Source organism: Ostrea edulis, chromosome 2 (assembly GCF_947568905.1).
Source record: "Ostrea edulis chromosome 2, xbOstEdul1.1, whole genome shotgun sequence".
NCBI lineage: Eukaryota > Metazoa > Mollusca > Bivalvia > Ostreida > Ostreidae > Ostrea > Ostrea edulis.
Genome location: NC_079165.1, coordinates 62,997,372 through 63,019,703, shown reverse-complemented (window position 1 = coordinate 63,019,703; position 22,332 = coordinate 62,997,372). Strand labels below are relative to the sequence as shown.

Genomic DNA, 22,332 nt, shown 5'->3' with positions numbered 1-22,332 from the left:
GAAAGATATTGAGTAAAAATTATCTGATGCGTGACTCAAGGTGTTAATTTTATACGAATATGCCGTAGTAAGTATTAATGAAATTATTAAATTCATACTAGAATCATAAAATATATTTAAAAATGATATATATTGACTAATATCAGACGAATGTGGATTAATTATATTTTTATCAATGTTTAAAGTTGTTGATATAGGCACACAGTCCTTTTTAACAAAAGTCTTTTTCTTCGAGGGTTCAAATATTTTGACATGGCTGTCAGTGAAGTCTGAAAAGTCGATATGTGTATAGTTTCTTATAAATTTAACGGGAATCGGTGATTGTTCTTCGTGTTTATGTATAGGAATTAAAAAATTATAACGATGATGCAAGCAGAAGATGCTAGGTATTTGAAAAGGTACGTGTTTTCTATTGAAATGATAAAATATCTTATTGCTAGGTTGGTTTTAATTTCGAATTTCCTCTGTTTAGTAGAATGATATAACGTCCTGTGTCTATCTTATGTATATTGATTTACTGAATTTATAGTATGTTTTAGTGGTAATTGATTGTAAGAACATTCATATGAGATAGAAAAGAAGCAATAGTAAATGGTGCTATTCCTTGTGAACCTACCCCCTTGAGATTCTATGATACATATACTTTTGGCGAATGGGAGTAATTAATGTAGCAGTGTGAAATCCCAGGTCTTCAACAATTAGCCTGTAGAATTTTTGCTTTGGGTAAAGCAACATAACATTGTGCTCTATTTAGTTTGCGATAGTAAAGCTTCATCGGAACTTGGTTTTGTATGCCTATCTAAGCATATTACAAACATACATAAACTTTGAAATGTTTTTATTAATGCAAAATAAAGATTTTTATTTCGATATCAAACTACCTGACGAATATGAAGGAAAACATGTGAAAACAATATCATATGATCTTGTTGGTAAACATTTCCGGTTAATACTGTAAAATCTTAACCATACCGGCAGACCTTCTGGCAATTTCCGAATTTCGATCTCTCGATTTCTCAAAGTTTTATCAAGGTCCCTTGGTCCCTTGAACTTCGAGTTATCTGTACTTGTTTTTTCCAATTATTCTTCAATGAAATGTACAGATTTTGTACTAATATTAATGCCCCCATATGAAAACTTTTGTCTTTTCAAGAGATTTTTCAAAATGTTAGCAATAAACTTCTTATGGAAAGTTTGGGGAATGGTACAATGGATTAGCATTTGCCAAATCTTGGATATATTCTATAAAATAAGTACAAACAGTATACACAGATTGAGATTCAGAATTTTGCCTGAGGTGAGGTTTGCACAATATGTTACAGTGGTGTTTTACAGCAAAAATTGATTACATGGAGTATGAACATGGTTAGATCAAACTTGCAATTATAATACCCCCATTCTTTACCTTGAGTAAGTGATAATCCAAAAGAATACTTTTAAAAGATGTAAACTATCAAGAGTTTTAAAAGTATTCTTATGGATCTGTGACTGTAGATCTGTTAGAGTTTAACTGTACATGTATTGTAGTTGAAAAATGTACTACTCTCTTTCTGTATTTTTTCCAGGAAAGTGAAAGGAGGAAACATTGATGTGCACCCCACAGAAAAAGCTTTGGTTGTGAACTATGAGCTGGAGGCAACCATCTTGGGTGAACTGGGTGATCCCATGCTGAGAGAATGGAAAGAATGCCAAAAAATGTATGTTATTTATAGAAGTGTTCACAGAAATAGCACAAGAACAATCTAGTTAAGTTAAGATTGAAAAGCTCTAAATGAAATAAGTATGACTGAAACCTCTCAAATGAGGCAAGGTTACTGTATCCCTTAAATAATGTACATATGGTGTATTTATGATATTTATCGCATCATTACTCCTTTATGCAGTGAATATCACCCATTGCATATATTTTGGTTATTACACTGTGTTTTACTACGTCGCGTGTGACGTCACAGATGTATGTAAATTTCATGTAAGTTTGTTTACAAACATGTTGGAGAGCAAAATTCCCAACAATACTGTTGTAAAGGAAATCCGTGTGTGATCTTCCGACTTCGATGACTGACTCGATACTAAACAGTACTTAATGAAATTGTACAATTAAAGAGTACAATTTTAATATTGTGAAAACTTATACACTGATTTATATACACGTAGCATCATTCAACAAAATCAATAGAAAAAATCTTCTCAAGCATGATTTGTTTGTGTATTTTTGTAGTAGGCAATTAATAGTTAATTAATTAATTGACATGACGTAGCTACAGAGTGTTATGCAACTTTGATGGCTGAACAGTAAAAAAGTAAATGGAAAACTGGGGGAAGGAGTGGTGTTAACATATGATAAAAAGAATCTCCCATGGTTTGTAGTTTGATGTGATTTATATCCAACTTGTTTTGTGTTTTCTATCCCCTCGCTTGGGGATAGAAAACACACAGCTTGTTGGATATAAATCATATCAAACCACAAACCATGGGAGATCCTACATGTATCAAATATTGAACATACATGTACAGTATGTTTATGATAAGTATTAAATGTGTACATAATGTGTATATGTATTATAAATATATTGTGCATACTCATTGGCATACTGCGTATTTGTGATATTTACATATGGTGTATTTTATGGTTTGTATTTACAGCATAAGGGTGAAGAGTTTGAATGATAACAGCGATTTGGCCAGTTTGGCTAAAGACATTATTGATAAATGTAAACTGATACACCCTACAAAACTACCAGAGGTGGAACAGCTGCTGTACTATCTACAAAACAGAAAGGAAACGGGCCCATGTAAAGGTTAGTAGCAGAGTAAAACCCGCAAAGATTCCCATGTAAAGGTTAGTCGCAGAGTAAAACCCACAAAGATTCCCATGTAAAGGTTAGTAGCAGAGTAAAACCCGCAAAGATTCCCATGTAAAGGTTAGTAGCAGAGTAAAACCCGCAAAAATTCCCATGTAAAGTTTAATAACAGAGTAAAACCCACAAAGATTCCCATGTAAAGGTTAGTAGCTAAGTAAAACACGCAAAAATTCCCATGTAAAGGTTAGTAACAGAGTAAAACCCACAAAGATTCCCATGTAAAGGTTAGTAGCAGAGTAAAACCCGCAAAGATTCCCATGTAAAGGTTAGTCGCAGAGTAAAACCCACAAAGATTCCCATGTAAAGGTTAGTCGCAGAGTAAAACCCACAAAGATTCCCATGTAAAGGTTAGTAGCAGAGTAAAACCCGCAAAGATTCCCATGTAAAGGTTAGTAGCAGAGTAAAACCCGCAAAAATTCCCATGTAAAGTTTAATAACAGAGTAAAACCCACAAAGATTCCCATGTAAAGGTTAGTAGCTAAGTAAAACCCGCAAAAATTCCCATGTAAAGGTTAGTAACAGAGTAAAACCTGCAAAGATTCCCATGTAAAGGTTAATAACAGAGTAAAACCCACAAAGATTCCCATGTAAAGGTTAGTAACAGAGTAAATCCCGCAATGATTCCCATGCAAAGGTTAGTAGCAGAGTAAAACCCGCAAAAATTCCCATGTAAAGGTTAGTAACAGAGTAAAACCCGCAATGATTCCCATGTTAAGGTTAGTAGCAGAATAAAACCCGATTGGATATCAAATTTCACACAATAAAAATTCATTGTGATTTTATTGGGATGAAGTTTCTTGATTTTATGTTTTTAGCTCTTCTGAGCCGAAGGCGTGCGGTGTGCGTCAACTTTTTGGGAAAAGGGCTATATCTCAAGAACCCCTTGGCCAATTTTTGTCAAATTTGTCACAGGGTATCCTTGGCCCAAGGGCTTTCATTTTTACTAAAACTAGGGTTGTGACCCTTTAACAAGGGGAGATAATTAGGAAAATGCAAACAAAAGTAGTGGTTGCTAAAAAAATCTTCTTCTCAAGAAACACTGGGCAAATTATCACCAAACTTTTGCATAAGGATGAGGATAGGTTGTAGATAAAAAAAATTGTTCAAGGCATCATCCTGGGGAAAAGGGTGTGTGGTCTCAAGGTCACTTCAAAGTTGACCTTAAATTTTGTTTTGTTAAAACTTTGATATTTTGCTTAGTATAAGGACTAGGATCATCAAATTTTGTCAGTTGATGCATCTTAGGACCTTATATCATGTTGCCTCAAAAGTAGGTCATGATGACCTACCTTTTGAATTTCGCAGGTAATTATTATTAAATGGATTTTGATGCATATCTTGGACACTTTTGAGCCTATGATCGTCAAAAGTTGTCAGTTGATGGATCATGGGATCTTTGAACTGCGTCATTTGAAAAGTATGTCACCATGACCTACTTTCTGAATTTTATGGCTAATCATTTAAGAATACATTTTAGGTTGTTATTTCAGATACCGAGAGGTTTAGAATCATCAAACCTTGTAAGTTGATGCGTCTAGAGGCCTCAAAACATATTTATAAAAAAAAGTAGGTCACAGTGACCTACTTTTTGAATTCTGCAGACATTCAAATTTCACATTTTCAATTTTAGATGCATATTTTGGACACTATGAAAGCTAGGATCATCAAACTTTGTCAGTTGATGCATCTTGAGTCTTCATAGTTTGTAGACCAAAAAGTAGGTCATCATGACCTACTTTTGGAATTTGACGGCTATATTTTAATATTTCAGATACTATTTGACTTACAATTATCAAACTTTGTCAGTTGATGCATGTTGAATCTTCAGAGTGTTGACTAAAAAGTAGGTCACCGTGACCTATTTTTGGATTTTGACCGCTATATTTGAATATTTTAGATACTATTTGACTTACAATCATCAAACTTTGTCAGTTGATGGGTCTTGAGTCTTCAAAGTGTGTCGACCAAAAAGTAGGTCACTGTAACCTACTTTTGGAATTTCACATTTATATCTGAATATTTCAGATACTATTTGACTTCAATAATCAAACTTTGTCAGTTGATGCATCTTGAGTCTTTGGAGTGTGTCGACCAAAAAGTAGGTCACTGTGGCCTTCTTTTGGAATTTGACGGCTACATTTGAATACTATTTGACTTGTCAGTTGATGCATCTTGAACCTTCAGTGTGTCGACCAAAAGTAGGTCACCATGACCTACTTTTGGACAGTTACATTTAAATTTTCAGGTACTATTTAACTTAACATCATCAAACTTTGTTAATTAATGAATCTTGGTTAGTGAGAATTTTTGCCTGTTCTACAATGTATCAGAAGAGCGATTCTAGGCCCATGGGCCTCTTGTAGAAACATGAAATATTTTTGATAAGGTTTTAATTCTAATGATGATTCTTATTGACAAATGACACAGTCTAGAGTTTTATTCCCAATGAATATTTGCTTTATCTACAATTGTCAGGGAAATTGTTATGTAGGCAAATCTGGACAGACTTTTTACTACAGTACTGGTGTGGAAATTGCTGACTTACATAAATGATGTAGGGAGCTAACCATGCCTAGATTGCCTCATGTGTTTTCTGGCTAAATTACAAGGCTGAAGTTCTTAGAACAAGCCTATAAACTATGAACCCTCTATGGACATTAGATATAACATCAGAACATGCTTACTATCTAACCATGCACTGGATTCTTTAATTCATTCTGAGTTTTTAAAAATAATATTTCTGGATGATTGAATTAGTAACCAGGTTAAATTTATTAGAACAAGTTCATAGTTTTTAGTCTACTCATGAACCAGACTTGCATGGATATAATGAATATAAGGCTGCATCATAATACCAGGTAGTCATATTTCATATGCTACATATATCACATATCTTATGAAGGACTCTTTAACACATGTAAATGCACTGCATTCAAGTTGTAACTTGCATATATGTGTATTATATTATAGCATCTGGAAAAACACAACTGCATGAAAAGCCAGAAGTACCAACATATGATGCCACAGAAATTGATGAAGTGGCCAATATTAATGATGTTGATGACTACATGGAACTTCTTTATGAAGATGTTCCAGAGAAAATCCGTGGATCAGCCCTGCTGCTACAGTTGGCACGAAATCCAGATAACTTGGAGGAATTATTTCAAAATGGTATGACTCCATGTCTCTCCCCTCTCCCCCTTTCCAGGACAAGCATACTGTTTTTGTCTTGTTATTCTGCTTGTCCATCATAAAGTTTGCTAACACAGTTTCACTTACAGCACCACGTGTAGTTGTGCAAGACACCTGACCTTGGTTTTATTGATGAAATCAATTTTAGAATTTCCACTGTGAAATGGACTTATTCATTTTGATATTTGGGAATGTTTGTAAATACTATTTTTTCTACAGATTGAATTGGGTTGCATTGAAATTTGGCAGAGATGTTTAGCACCAAGTGTAGTTGTGCAGGACACTGGGGTTTTCTTTTCTGATAAACTGAATTTTGGGGATTTTTGCATTTGGAAATGGACTGCATCACCTCATATATATGGAGCTTTTGTGATCACAATTTCTGATACCATTGAATTGGATTGAAAATTCACATGTTCAAGACACATCAATTTTTTGGATAAAATAAATTTTTGTGTTTCCTGTGTTGTAACTGGGACTTATGTCATATTGATATACCATAGTGTTTGAATGCAGTTTCTTCTAAATCTTAAATCACATGGAGATGGAGTTTGACAAATATATTTATGGAAATTCTGATAAGTATGTAGATAACTTTAGAAGTGTATTGGGGGATATACATGTATGTTTATGCATCAAAAAACCAAAATTAACCCTAGTTCATGTTTAAAATGCCATGTAAGATTTTGTTGCTGTTAAATTACTTTTTGTCCATCTACACATATTGATATCAATGTATTTTCAGAAACAATTGTTGGAGCAATAGCCAGAGTGTTACGAGAAGACTGGAGAAAAAGCACAGAACTGGCCACAAACATTGTGTACATCTTCTTCTGTTTCTCCAGCTTTACACAGTTTCATGGAGTCATTGTTCATTTTAAGATTGGGGCTTTATGTATGAATATCATAGAGCATGAGTTAAAGAAATATGACATGTGGAACGAGGAACTGCAGAAAAAGAAGAAAGCTGATATCCTTTCAGTTTGATTGCATTAAAATTAGAAATGTTTTAAGAAATTGAACCTATTTATGACACATTTATGTAATTACATTTGATATCACTGGATACGTTTTCAATTTCACTCAATAGTGTTAACATGGTTGTTTCTAAACAAAATCAGATTTTGCTCCATATATACTAGTGATTCACTATTTCCTTTTCATTTTGTCACTGAAAAAGGTCAAATGTCAAGTTCAAATTATTTTCACTCCATGTTAATAAAGGGAATATTGAAAATAAAACAGAAAGATGAGTGAAGCTGTATACTGTACTTAGCTATGACATACACACACACTCTGGCACAACAAATTCAATAGCACATGGTATGTTACAGAATGTAATTTCTATGTAGATTGTAGGTAAATTTACTGTCAGATTTCAACTGATTAGTGTTGATATTTGTGTTTCCTTAACCAGTTGTACCAACTTCAGATAAAGACAGAAAGGGAAAGGAGGAATACGAGAGAAGCCTCCAGAAATACGAGGGTCTGGTCAAAAAGCAGGAACAGCTCTTACGAGGTAATAATAATGTGTATGTAAGCTTCATCAAAAGCAGGAACCTCTTCTACGAGGTAATGATAAAGTGCATGTTGGCTCCTTTAAAAGCGATAATCTAATACCAAAATATCATAGAGGAAAACCAGTTTAATCATATGTGATGTATTGTGAAAAGAAATAACATCTTTTGTAATCTTTAGTGGCCTATTACTTGTTGCTGAATCTGGCAGAGGACCTGAAAGTGGAAATGAAGATGAGAAACAAGAGTGTTGTGACTTTCCTTGTGAAGACATTGGACCGAGACAACTTTGAATTGCTGATACTGGTGGTGTCTTTCCTCAAGAAACTCAGCATATTTATAGAGAACAAAACAGAAATGGTGAGAAAGAATTGAACAAATTCAGGAAGTATTGAAAAAATGGGGTGAAGGTTTATGGTTGTGGCATGACAAATGCTTGGGCAAATTATTATATGAAAATTCATGGAATAAATTGAAAGCATACCCATACGTGGTGAAAAGGGAATTAAGATGTAGTGACTGTTTGCTTAATTGTAGGCTGAGCTGAACATTATAGAGAAGTTGACAAAGTTAGTGCCATGTGACCATGAAGACCTGTTGAACATAACTCTGAGATTACTGGTTAACCTATCCTTTGACACTGAACTACGCAGTAAAATGTTCAAGTTTGGGTTACTACCAAAACTTGTAGGATTGATGCGTAAGTTCAATTTACATCAAACTCACTCAGTATGATGTCTGTAATCACTTTTTAAAAACAATTTTCATGACAAAGATCTTGGATTTCTGATTGTAGAGAATGAGAATCACAGACAGATTGTTTTGAGCATTTTGTATCACATTAGTATGGATGACAAATCAAAGTCAATGTTCACGTACACCGACTGTATACCAATGGTATGTACTAAGTACTGGTATTTATCTGTACAGGTTTCTCTATTGTGATGTAATTATGGGATAATTATGTCTGTTTTTGTTTCTATTGGAAATACATAATTGTAACTTTTTTTCCTAGGTCATGAAGATGCTGCTTGAAAGTGGAGAAAATGTAGAAATGGAGTTAATGGCTTTATGTGTTAATCTGGCATCCAACAAACGTGTAGCAGCCATGATCTGTGAAGGTCAAGGTCTAAAAATGTTGATGAAGCGATCGTTTAAGTACAAACACCCACTTCTGATGAAAATGGTGAGAAATCTATCTCAGCACGACGGACCAACCAAAAATCTCTTTGTGGTAAGGTTTTCTTGATTTTAGTCATTATGCTTGTGCATGATATATGGATGGGTACTAGTTTGTGTATTATTGAGTATGGATGAAATAGACTGATTTACATTATCTTTGACTGGATAGGACTACATCAGTGACTTGGCACAGGCTTTACTGAATGAAGACGAAGAAGACTTTGGTCTGGAGTGTTTGGGAATTCTGGGTAATCTGACAATCCCTGATCTGGATTATGAACTGATTCTAAAGGAGTATGACATGATTCCATGGATTAAGAATCGACTTGAACCAGGTATGGTGTACTGTTTCACTGTAGCACTTCATAATACCAAGAGAAGGATCAGTGCATTTGCTCACCAGTTACTTAAAGCAAGTTTGACATTCATTTGTCTAATGTTATGTTCAGGGATAAGGTATACAAATCTAAACCCTTGCTGATATGTACCTATATGTGTAGTGATGTTGATTATAATTTAAAATTGATAATTTATTTTGCTTCCAGTTGTTAATCAATTATTATTTTTTTGTGTAATCAATCAATGTTTTTTATAAACAAAATTAAAATTGGAAGCATGGAAATTGGGATCCTTAGATGATCATGCAGGGAGCGACTCCCATGTCTTTTTGATAAAATATTATTTGCTTCAGTAAAAAGTGATTGGACAATGGAAAATATGTATATTATTATAGCCTCTCCATCACCCCACATTAAAAATTGCAAGAGTATTCTTCTATAAATAATTTTGCAGAAAATTCATAGTTTACCAAATATGTCACTTTTTATGCCTCTGGATCAAAGATTCAGGGGCATATAGTTTTTGACCTGTCCGTCTGTCTGTGGCAAAAAACTTTAACCTTGGTAATATCTTTTACACCATAAGAGATAGAGCTTTCATATTTGGTATCATGTGTATTTCTTGTGTAAAGACCTATCCATTGACACCAAAATCATTGACCTTGTGACCTTAACATTGACCTTTGACCTGGTTCTACTTTGTTGTAATCTGGGGGCATCAGTGTTTCATGAACACATCTTGTTTAATTTTGAAAAATCTTGCAAAAATTGTATACCTTAACACATCTTGGTATTCCAACTATAATTGAATCGGCATGCCTCCTGTTAATCTGGTATGGTTTTCCAGTCGATTCCCAGCGCTATATATGTACATGATGTGCAATATTCATTATTGATACTCTGTATTGTTTGAGGTATACAGACTGTTTGACAGGTGCTTGTGAATTGACAGGTGCTTGTGAAGATGACTGGGTGTTGGAGGTGATTATCCTGGTGGGGACAGTGTGTAATGATGATGCCTGTGCCAAGATGCTGGCAGAAGCAAACATTATCCATTCATTGATTGAGCTTCTAAATGGTGAATATTGACTAAATCATCTATTCAGAGATTCAAGCTCTCCATAAAGTAAAGTTTAATGACATGAAATTAATTGGATGTTATATACCAATATAATTTTTGATGATATATTCAATGACAGACTGAAAGTATTTACTTGATCATATGATTTGACTTTATTAGATTTTATATAGTTTTTCAAGGAGTTCAAAATTATGAAACTGCTTTTCTGTGATATCTTTTAATCTTATCTTTAACAACCAGTATTACATTTACCTTTTGTCATCAACCAGATGAAGGTAAAAAGGCACATTGTGCTTCGAAGTTGTACAGTTTGCCCATATTTGGTTATGTCCAAAGTGACTTGGTGTTACCTAGTACACACATAATACTGTCCCTGTCATAACACATGTATAGCTTCTTGTCCCAAAATGCAGACATATAGAGGCTATGGCACAAACTATTTATGCATTTTGTCGTTGTTAATTGTTATTTGTGCATGAATATCAGATATTTACGAGGGAAATGAACAGTGATACATTCATTTCTGCAGATATAAAACTGTAGTGTCCTTTAATCTGTACATAAAATTTTTTTGGTTTCATCTACCATTCCTTTTTTATGATTAAAAAAAAAAATAAAATCTGTTTTGACATTTCAGTATTAACAGACACTTTGGATCTACTTTTTCTGTTACTGATGTATAAATATTGGACAATTCATCGTCTGAAACCCACGGTTGATTATGCTTCGTTCCTCTCTCCATCACCCGTGTGTCCATTCATTCCTACCAGCTTGTTCTCATGAATAATTAATGAGGCAATTTGATTGGCCACTCATAGTATACCCTGAGCGAATTTGTCCAATCAACAAGATGTTTTCAGCCCAATTTCGGTATACAACTGTTGTGATAGCAAAGTTATTTCAATGCTACCTTTAAAAACAGAAGAGTTCCGTTACTACAATAGTTACTTTGATTGGACAATATTTTTGAATATTTATTCATGAGAACGAGCGATTAGGAATGAATGGACCCAAGGGTGATAGAGAGAGGAATGAAGTGTAATCAACTGTGGGTTTCCGACGATGTGGACAATTTAAACTTTGATACAAGTCAAATATATATGTGTGCATGTATTTAGAAAAACATTTGATAAAAGACTTCACACTGGACTATCATCATATTGATGAACAATTTTATTGAATTTCTCCATTATTTGCTTTTGATGTCTGGTAATCATAATTATATACTGTACATGTAGATAGATAGATAGATACATCAGTATGGATGCATGCTTTGTGTATATCAAATATATGTCCATTTTTGCACAAATTCTAACATCATACACTTTCAATCATATGTGTGCACATAGTCCTGATTAGTTATCAGTGGAGGATAGACACAATTTCAGGATTTTTGTGATTGATAAAAACAAGATTACCTCCATTGTTTAGAAACATAAATTATAACACCCCTGCAAGAGATTTTAAGATATAGGCATCACTATGCCTGTCCTTCCTGTTGTGTATTTCTGCCTTAAGTTTGTAGTGGAGGAGCATCAGAAGGTGATCTTGGTCAGCTGACCATATTTGATCAAGGTCATAGCAATTTGAGATGAAAATTCTTGTGCAGATTCCACTTTTAATACTGGTATTATAGAAGCTTGATTGACCGAATGTTATCTTGCTGACATAAACAAAGGTCATTTGAAAAGGTCAAGGTTTCAGAATTAGCGATGTCTCCCATAGTATGCTCTTTTTTGAATTTCCTCAACGGAAAGTATTGTCAAGTTAGTTTTAATTTACTCTCGCACCCAAGTTATGTGTGTGTGTTTGAAAGGGAGGCATACTGGAATCACCAGGCCATCAGTTTTTCTGTAGACTCAAGGTAAAGACAGCAATGAAATCTTTTTTCACACTACCACAGGTGTAGTTCAAAGCAAACTTGCTCATATGCCACATCTCAGGATGCTTCTCGTAAAATCATTGTCCAGATGCTGCCTCAGATCTACATTTTGTGCTTCAGTGACTGGTTAAAGACTTCATTTAGAATCTCGCCTTTTGGCTAATGGTATAAATACCAAACTTGCTCATGACAGATCTTGCAATGTCTCTTCCAAGTTCTAACTTATATTAAGGATGCTGCATCTGATGTACATTTTGTGCTTAAGTTACACTGGTTATGGAGAGCATTTCGGTCTTTTTGTAGCTTATTACAAGTGATATAGCAACATTGCGTTTGGCTACATATTCATGGTTTAATGCATTTTGGGCTGTTACCATCTTATTACAAGATTAATGCAAAGATGTCTTTTGATTAGGAGGTGTGTCATCTTGTTCAGGCAAAGTAATTTAAAATACTTCAAGGACATAAGGATTAGGGTTTTAAAATATTGGTTTGAGCAATAATTTGTGTATCATAGATTTACAAGAGTGGGTCAAATTTTATCAAGAAGAATATGATGGTCAAATAATTTTTTTTTCCAAATATGATCATTTTTGGGTGGGCACTGGGGATGTACAGTATGTGGCCTGTAAGGACAACTCTAGTTGTCAACAACATTCAATGATATTAGTAGTCTTTGGTATATGATGGAAGGAATTGTCATTGTCTCTGATGAATGCTTTTTTTAATCACACAGCTAAACAGGAAGATGATGAAATGGTCTGTCAGATTGTATACGTCTTTTACCAAATGATCTTCCATGAGTCAACCAGAGAAGTCATCATAAAAGATACCCGTATCCTTCATTTCTAGTCCATTATGAATATTCATCAAAATTATGTACAGTTTTGTATCTAATGAGTAAAATATGTACTAAAGTTTCAGCTTTATATATGATAAAATTTAGTACAGTTTTGTATCTAATGAGTAAAGTATGTACTAAAGTTTCAGCTTTATATATGATAAACTTGACCTTAACTTGGTGTAGAGGCTCCAGCTTACCTTATTGATTTGATGCATGACAAGAATTCAGAAATCAGGAAAGTTTGTGACAATACTCTGGACATGATAGCGGTGAGTACTTGACATGTATACCTTATCAACATGAGTACATAACACATATACCGTATCAACATGAGTACGTAACACATATACCTTATCAACATGAGTACTTGACATGTATACCTTATCAACATGAGTACTTGACATGTATACCTTATCAACATGAGTACTTGACATGTATGCCTTATCAACATGAGTACATGACACATATACCTTATCAACATGAGTACTTGACATGTATACCTTATCAACATGAGTACTTGACATGTATACCTTATCAACATGAGTACATAACATGTATACCTTATCAACATGAGTACATAACATGTATACCTTATCAACATGAGTACTTGACATGTACACCTTATCAACATGAGTACTTGACATGTATACCTTATCAACATGAGTACATAACATGTATACCTTATCAACATGAGTATGTAACACATATACCTTATCAACATGAGTACTTGACATGTAAACCTTATCAACATGAGTACATGACATGTATACCTTATCAACATGCAGGCTTCTGTTCATATTGGTTTCTCTTTCACAGGTAGCTATCATTACATGCATGTATGATACACATTGTGTCGTGAAATTAAAAAAAATTGACAATACCATGCAGGGACCTGTTGTAAGTTTAGAATAATACTGTGTTAATTTGACCAAGACCTTTGACCTCATGGCTAAATTCTAGAAATGTTTTGTTTTACCTTTACCTACCTCGCACTAAATGCAAGTCTGCAAGTTGAACATTATTTCAGGTTAGCATGTCAATTCCAAAGTAATTTCATCTTTGTGACCATTACCTTTGACCTTTATTGTCAACTGAATATGAAGTCTGTTAAATATTACATGTACAGATTCTGAAACTCTTTGCATAACAATTCCACATTACTGTATTTATATGTATATCTCATTATATTTATATTACAAATCGCATTTTCCTCTATGAACCAACCAATTTCAGCACGCGACACAATCCGTTCATATTGACTGTGAACGGATTATGAACTAGCTTAAAGCACGCGACTGGGAATTAAAAGCGTAATTTGAAAAAATACAACATGTGTCACAAAAGATCTCACAAGTCACACCTCGGATTAAGATTGTGAACTTGCGTGGATTATCATCCCAATCTTGTGGTCTCCTAACTCCAAAATACAGTGCACCATGCAATGTTGATAAAAGGCAGGGTGAGACGAAGTGTGACGTCTTGTCTATGTGTTGACGTACGTCACAATATACAGTTATTGACTGGGTTCGAGGACAACAGCTGTTTTGTTTGACCCGAGAACGGGTCTGTTGCCCGAAGCTGTAGGCTGAGGACAACCGATCCGTTTGAGGGTCAAACAAAACAGCTGTTGTCCGAGGACCCAGTTAATAACTGTTTTGTTATACACCTTCATTTTTTAGGTTGTTTTTACTAGGTGCACATGGTTTGTTGACTTTAAACAGGACAGTGTGATTACATACATTTATCACTGATTCCACTAGTTTAAAAGAAAACATACTCAATATCCTAATTGATAATTATATTTTTCGTGTATCTGCTCTGCTTTTCATCTAATAAATTCCGTATTTCATCACCAGTCAAATCAGTGAACCTCACCATTACGTAAACAAAACAGCAGACCAAGAATCATATGACTTGCGTCTAACAGATTTAACACGAATAAAATAAAAATAAGTAAACTTCATCTTATACAATTGATTCTAGAAAATGATGAACAAATATATTTTTTTTATGTTCTTGCTGTCCGTACTTTGAAGAATTAATTGAATTTCATCTTCCGTTGCTGTCGCAAATTATGAATCCGCTACTTCATTCTTTGAACATCGGAAGGCCTCGGGTACCAGGCTACCATTTCTCTTTATCCAAACGGCACGAAAAGATAACTCGAGTTAGCGCCATATGACGTCATCGGTCAACAGTCTTTTTTAACAGTCGATTTTAACAGTTCCCGGTCCAACAGTCGCCAGAACAGTCGAAATGTTGGACTTTTTTTGTAAGGAGTTATATAGGAACTGTTTTATAGGCCTTTCCAAAAACGTGAGTTATCTCTCTTTGTATTCTTACATTTAGTGTGAATATGACAACTTCCGGGTAGTAACACACTCAGACTGCGCATATATTATAAGAGTTATATATTAGTATGGGTGCTGCTTAAAATCGAAAACAGTTGAAATCATTTGTACGAGAGTAAGAAAATGTTAATGGAAACAAAAACGAATTTCTTGATCGAGTCGGGTGTGATTTTTCGAGTTGGGGGGGGGGGGTGTGTGTGTTAAAAATTAAATTGGAAATCATGCAGACATTCATTTGTTTACATATGTCTCCAATAACGACTGACATAATTATTTGTATGAAATCAGAACAGAACTTCTGATTCTCAAGAAATGATGACAACTCATCAACTCAAAGCTCGGGTTTTTACAAGGATCGACACGTGCAAAGATCTTGCGTAGCATGACCCCCCCCCCCCCTTTCCAAAAAAAAATATCAATAAGGAAATCAACGTTCTCATTGTTTTATCAGGGCTAAAATTATTCCACCACTACCAATCGACTCTTTCAAAAATAAACCTGTATTAAAACACGGACTAAAGATCCTGAGGAAATGTATGCAATATATGATATATGCTAATTTCAGTCATAAAACGCGTGAAATCCTGGAAAATGGGAGGGGGGGGTAGTTACTGTAAATATCAAAATGTATTTATAACCGATGAGCTGTATAGCTTAAGGAAATAAAAAAAATCTGAATCTGAATAATCTAACTGTGTCTCGGGACAGCCCCGCCGTAGGAAATTACATCACTTTAATGATAGAACATTCTATCCGGGAGGGGGGTGTCATCCTCTACTTACAACATTGATTTTCTATTATTTTTACATGCAAAGTTGGTTATTTTCACGTGTATGAAGTAAACTTATACATTGGGATTTTTTATTAACGTTAACATATTTGTTGGCGTGATTGCTGTAAAATTATACAGCAATATCTTTGCGGCCTTCTGCACTGTTGATAATGACGCTTCTCGAATATACTACCCGGAAGTCTTAAACTACTGTTAAGCAAGCGCACTACGTTCCGGATCAAGGAAAGATAACTCATGTTTTCGGATTGGCCTATAGGGGTATAACAATAACTACTGTGACAGAGGCTAGGAGTCCGTTTTATGCAACAAAATAGAAGCAATGTAAACAAATGGTGTTTTAGTAAATGAATATAAATATAAGAAATGACATTTGGATAGTATAATGTATTGGCTTAAAAAAGGGGAGATGTCATTTGCTTTCTCTCATTATGAGTTTATCGTTCTGAAATGTCATCCTTTGATCCTTTTCTACTTTAAAAAGTGTATGTACTGCAAATTAAATATGTAGATTAAAAACAGATGTCACAAATGGCAATTGCTCTTTTCTTTTGACATGATTTGGTATGCTATAATTCCTTTAAATATCGAAAGTTTTACCCCATGAATATGAATGATTCTTAGTGTACAGTATTTTAAATATTTGTGCATCAGTCTTCCATGACATTACAATTGATAGCTTGAATTCAAATTCATTCTTACCATCCTTTTAGGAATTTGATGAGGAATGGGCCAAAAAGATTCAATTAGAGAAGTTCCGCTGGCACAATTCTCAGTGGCTAGAGATGGTGGAGACCAGGCAGGTCGGGGACATGGGAGATCCTTACATGTACCCAGATGAGGGGTATGACCCATACCTACAAGATGCTGATATTCTAGACAGACCAGACTTATTTTATGATGGTAGGTCATCATACAGTGATAATTTTATTTAGGAACTCTGTAATTAAGAGCCATTTTTCTTACTTTGTTTCTCTGTAATTGTGCTCTAACTTTTAAAAGTTATTCTGTTTTGATAGGTGGAAAAGGTGAGAGTAAAAATCGCATGTGTCAATTACCAGTGTGTACTGTACTCCATATTGTAAATATTAGGGGTGTCAAAGCAAATGTAATTAAATAATCAGTTACTGGGTCATTTTTTCATTCAAGTACACGGGTACTCGATCAGAGCAACATCAGACCTCTGTTAGAACACGGTGATGTAGCATCATCGTGATGAGTTCTTATTTTATGCGGTTTTATGGTGACCCTGACCTTCATCTACTACAATGTATTTACTTTTGCATTTTTAAGGAAACAGTACCTCAATCTAAATAATTTATTCATATTTAGGTTCATGTTTGTCAATCCTTACAGCTGAGTAGAAAATCTTCAGTCTTAAAAATGTACACGTAACTATAATTTATTTGGCTTCAGTATTGAATGGTTGCATTTTCTAGTTCAAAACCGAGAGAAAGTAACCACAAACTTTCATTCCTTCAAAACTTTGGAGGAGGATGTTAGTAACCTGTTATCCTCAACCAGTAAAAGGACAGTAATTTCACTTTATATACAAAATTTTCATTTTAAGTGGGAGCCTTTGTCAAGTCATGCTATTTTGCACACAAAAGCATGGAAATTACATGCCAATATCTCCTAATTTCCTTTTAAATTAAGATATAAGATCATACCAAACACTTTGATTAGACAATCTGTAATTGTATATATCTTAGTGAAAAGTTAGAAGAATATTTTTCTCAAGTAATCAAGGATTCGTGTAGTACAATGCACTAATATTGGTATTCATTAATTAGATGTTCTGACAAGTACCCGTTTAACTTGTTTCTGGTTGACAACCCTAGTAAACATAAATGTATGAGAATGGGAAGAGGCTTTTTGTGCTGCATGAAATTATTTTGTGCATTACAGTAAAACTCTGATATAGCGAATTTCTGGGGACCCTCTATAAAAATTCGCTATAAGCGTAATTCGCTATACATTTATAGCGAATTCATAATTCAAATATAACGAATTCGTTATATAACTGATTTGTTCTACATGTACATGTATATCAATTGTAGAAGAAAGCTGCAATCAATATACTTACGCTTGTATCGTCTTTAAATGAAATGAAGCCTATATATTTTCGAGAAGAAATATTTTTATACAAGAAATATACACATTGATTTATATATGATAATTTATCTTGATGGATTATTAAGTCATGCAAGAACATGTCGAAAGACAAATGTCGACAAAATTTTGCGCAATACATACATGTACAGTCTATTGCAATTGTCATTTACTTGTTGCTTTACACAAATAAAGGAGTGTACAATAAAAGAAATGGAATCAAACTTCAAATCTAATTAACGAGAATAGTAAACAATACCGACAATATATTTCCTAAATGTATGTGTAAGTATTGTTTTGCGTTAACCTTTTTGGAAAAAATACAAACAGAAATTTTGTAATAAGTGTGGATCCTTTATGTCAATGGAAAACGATTGTTAAAAATCACAAAGAGTTTAAAATGAAAAAAATAAATTCGTTATAAAAGGTGATTTTTACATTCATTTTTAATTCAAGGGGAATAGGAATTTACTTCGTTATATCTGGAACTTCGCTATATCCGTGTTCGTTATAGACGCAGATTTTTATATAGAATATATAAAGAATTTGCCGGGGAAATCGTTTTCACTTCGCTATAGCCGTAATTTCGCTATATCCGTGTTCGCTATATTCGAGTTTTACTGTATTATGTCTAATGAAATACAGCAATGCTTGAATTTTAGAGAGAAAGAAAAGATTACCTGTATCTTAAACATGCTTATCCCACTATTTTTGAATGTTTTCCATATCATTATATTTTTGGACAAAATATGTTTTTGTTTGCAAGCCAATGATTCCTAAGCATGATTCATTAATTACATGTACCAGGTACATGAATATGATTATTGGATTTGAGTTGGGTGAATGTATTTTCAGTAGTATTTTTCATAAGTAGATTAAGAAATATCAACAAATTTGTAATACTTTTCCAAGTAATATGATTATATTCCACTTCCTTTACATGTCAATTTGATGTCAAAATGTAATTTTCAGATATGTATGAAAATGCTTACATTATGGATGGGCACTTGACACCAGAGTACATTGATGAGAATGGCATGTACGATGGACCACCTTATGCTTACGGGTATGTCGCAGTAGTTTCTTTCGTTACCAATTACTGACATCATTGTCTTTCATCAGAAAACTGGACACGTTAAACACAATTTGCATGATACATTGATGCCAATTTACACCAGCATAACTTTCAGTAAACCTTTTGATGTCAATAAGCCATTTATGCATCAAGAGGATTATGAGATTTTATACCTTGACATCATGTACAATGGCTGTACATCTGCTGAAGAAGAGCTATGCTTTTTATGTGTTATAAAGATTACCCTAATATGCTGGTTTCGAGATACGTCCGAGTTATTTCCCTTTGGAGAACTCTCGTACATAGTAAGGCACGAAAGAATTTGTTTACATGCGGGAGTGGGACAGATATTCATCACAGCGTAAGTGAATGTACTCAGTAAGTTTCTCATACGCTGTTTAATAACCCGAATTCGACTGATACACAAACTAAGTAAGTGATAAGTATTTAGGGAGTAATTAAATAAATAGAATTCTTATCCTATCACGTTATTTCACTGGTCATAAGTACCATATCCAAGATATTTCTTGCAAATATGACATTGTATGTTTCCACTTCGGTAAAACATTTCTTTCGATAGTATTTAGTATTTCCCACATTTACATATTTAAAGAGAAGACGCTTTTAATACATTTCGTCTTCCTCGTTGGCTGTATATCCACTCTGTCCCACTTAGGCATTCAAAGTTCCACTAAATGCACCTCCTATACAGAAGAATTCGTATCTCGAAACTGGCGTATAGAATAGAAATAATTACCTTGTCGGCATTGTTGAAGTTTGACCCCACTCAGTCTCGAGATATTGTTGGAAAGAAAAATCTTCAGATTGTGGTCATTATCCAACAACCTCCTCGTGTAGTCATTTCTTTATCAAAATCAAACTAAATTAAATTACTGTAGGTATGGTAACCCCATGGAAGGCGGGTACGATCCCTACGAAAGACCGGAATCACACATGGGCTTCATTGGGAATGGTCCGCCTGTGGATGAATACGGCAGGCCGCTAGAAATGGACCCGTATATGATGGATGGTCAACAGTCGATGATGATGGATGGTCGACAGTCGATGATGATGGATAGGTATGGAATGCAACTAGAGGATGATCCCTACCAGTACGGGTACGACGATTATAATGGTGGCATGTATGACGACAGAAGATGATGAGGGGACGTGATCACACTAGATGTAAAACAATCTTACTCAATAGGTCCGAATGTGTTCAGAATGAGTGAATGTATTGACAAATCTGTGATAAGACATTTTCTGTTTCTCAATAGCTGTCCTTGTGGTATGCATTGACATTGTATTTCCACATTCAAACAGTTCCCACATGATTTTTAAACCAAAATTTCGTTGTCTCAAGGTAATATACATGTATATATGTATGTACTTCCAATTTACTTATACCAGTACTTATTACTCTTTGAGATATCAACTAGACTTTAATGTAAATAATTCATGAATAGTTCTTCTTTTATATCACATGTACATGAAATTTGTTAGTATCCGTTTTCCTCTGTTCTTACATTTGATTCCCCACACAATGGTTGTTGATTTCCAACTATTGCATGTTCTTATACATTATACAGGCATGAAGCATTATATGTGTGATTGATTAGTTGTAATTTAAATATGATCTGGTAGTTTGTTTATTCAGTGCAGAGAGGTCTTTTTGCTTGTGATATTTTTTCTCCGTCCATTTGCTTTACACTGTTTGTATTTTGTCAGATTTTGCCTTCTACTATTAACTATTTTAATTTATACATTAATACATTTACATCTGTATTATTTTATTGGAGATGCCACAGTTTAGAACCAAAGTAGAATTTCTTTGAATCAATTCATTGCATGTGTAAATTTATTTCATGCAGAAACAATAAAATTACTTTTAATTTGTCAGTTTTGTTTTTAAATATGTTGGGATCCATTGGTATGTTGTGTCAATACTTTAAATTTAAAAGATTTACTGGTAATCTTGTATTTAGATTATAAGCCCACAATTTCACTCCACAACTGGTCAGAATTGATGTCATTCACCAGTATAAATTGTACCAATATTAAATGAGAGCAATTATATGCAGAGTATCCTTTCACAGAAAGTTAGAGTTGCTCTCATTTATCACAGAATTAAAACATAGATCTTGTAGCATTATGACCAAATAAAGATATTCAAAATATCCAATCAGTAGCCTTAGACCTTTGAACCCTGTGGATGAAAATCAATTCTGACAACTTGCCATAGGAAATACTTATGTAAAGTTTGACGACTCCAGCCGCAGTGTTTAAATTCTCCAAGAATTCTGTCCACAGGGAATTCCCTTCAATGTCCTAGAAAATCAATAAGGTTGGACAACTCGCCACAATGGACAAGCATGCAAAGCTAATGACCCTAATGATATGGTATTCTTTAAATCTTGCCGACAAGGTACATGTAACTCACAAACAACAGCGTGACTACATCTGCAACTGGTCGCGAGGGGATGATAAAAAAACTGGCGAAAGAGGATCTGCCCAATTACTAGCTGATACTTTCCCACAACTACAGACAAAATTCATACAAAAACATAAAATGTAGACTAGTGTGATGAAAAAATGTCATCATCACACATAACATACATGTGTAATGTGATAGGAAAAACTTTGGTTACATCACTTCTTGTGATGTGGTTTGAATTATTGCTTGAAATCTAGGCAAGTGAATCAAACTTGATAATTAACACTGGGGTTTTTAGCGTTTGTCCTCAGTCTACTTGATCACAAGTACACCAGGTCTTTGATAGAAGAGAAGCCAAGTATACGGCATTACCGGTATTTCACCTCGAGGGAATGACACTACAATTGTTGAATGATACTATGAATATCATATACCCTTTCGATGTGTCTCAGGACGTCGTGTACGACATCCCTCGAGGGACCTTGTCTACTTTTCATAAACTCTACTTCAAGGTAAACTGTGATAACTGATTTCACAATACATCCGAGTCGTTTCCCACAAGTGAATTTTCATACTTTGAAAGGCCACGAAATTTTTTTTATACACAAACTTTTTACAAGTTTAATCACCAACAGCACAAGTAATCGGCATTCAGGGAGAAAGGAAACGTAAT

General features: G+C 34.2%; 1 protein-coding gene across 2 annotated transcripts; it reads left to right on the top strand.

Annotated features, from left to right (window-relative positions):
• The first annotated feature begins 88 nt into the window (after positions 1-88).
• LOC125680837 (kinesin-associated protein 3-like) lies at positions 89-21,121 on the top strand. 2 transcript variants are annotated; one of them, XM_048920615.2, is made up of 17 exons: positions 89-398; positions 1,566-1,697; positions 2,644-2,798; positions 5,832-6,032; positions 6,799-7,023; positions 7,477-7,572; positions 7,752-7,930; positions 8,108-8,270; positions 8,367-8,467; positions 8,586-8,804; positions 8,922-9,087; positions 10,043-10,168; positions 12,790-12,888; positions 13,081-13,166; positions 16,752-16,941; positions 19,123-19,216; positions 20,125-21,121. In XM_048920615.2, exons 1-17 carry the CDS (start codon positions 364-366, stop codon positions 20,384-20,386), a joined length of 2,529 nt encoding a protein of 842 aa, XP_048776572.1. In that variant the 5' UTR covers positions 89-363; the 3' UTR covers positions 20,387-21,121. The 2 variants fall into 2 exon arrangements, 1 of the variants encoding a protein (XP_048776572.1); XR_008800604.1 differs by having other exon boundaries at positions 234-398; positions 17,478-19,216; positions 20,125-20,179.
• The last annotated feature ends 1,211 nt before the right edge of the window (positions 21,122-22,332 follow it).

Bases quoted from the DNA above. Each gene is read 5' to 3' on its own strand.
- LOC125680837 (XM_048920615.2), top strand. From the start codon at position 364: ATGATGCAAGCAGAAGATGCTAGGTATTTGAAAAG. The intron at 9,088-10,042 runs GTATGGTGTACT...GTGAATTGACAG, and splicing joins TAAGAATCGACTTGAACCAG to GTGCTTGTGAAGATGACTGG. The intron at 10,169-12,789 runs GTGAATATTGAC...TTAATCACACAG, and splicing joins ATTGATTGAGCTTCTAAATG to CTAAACAGGAAGATGATGAA.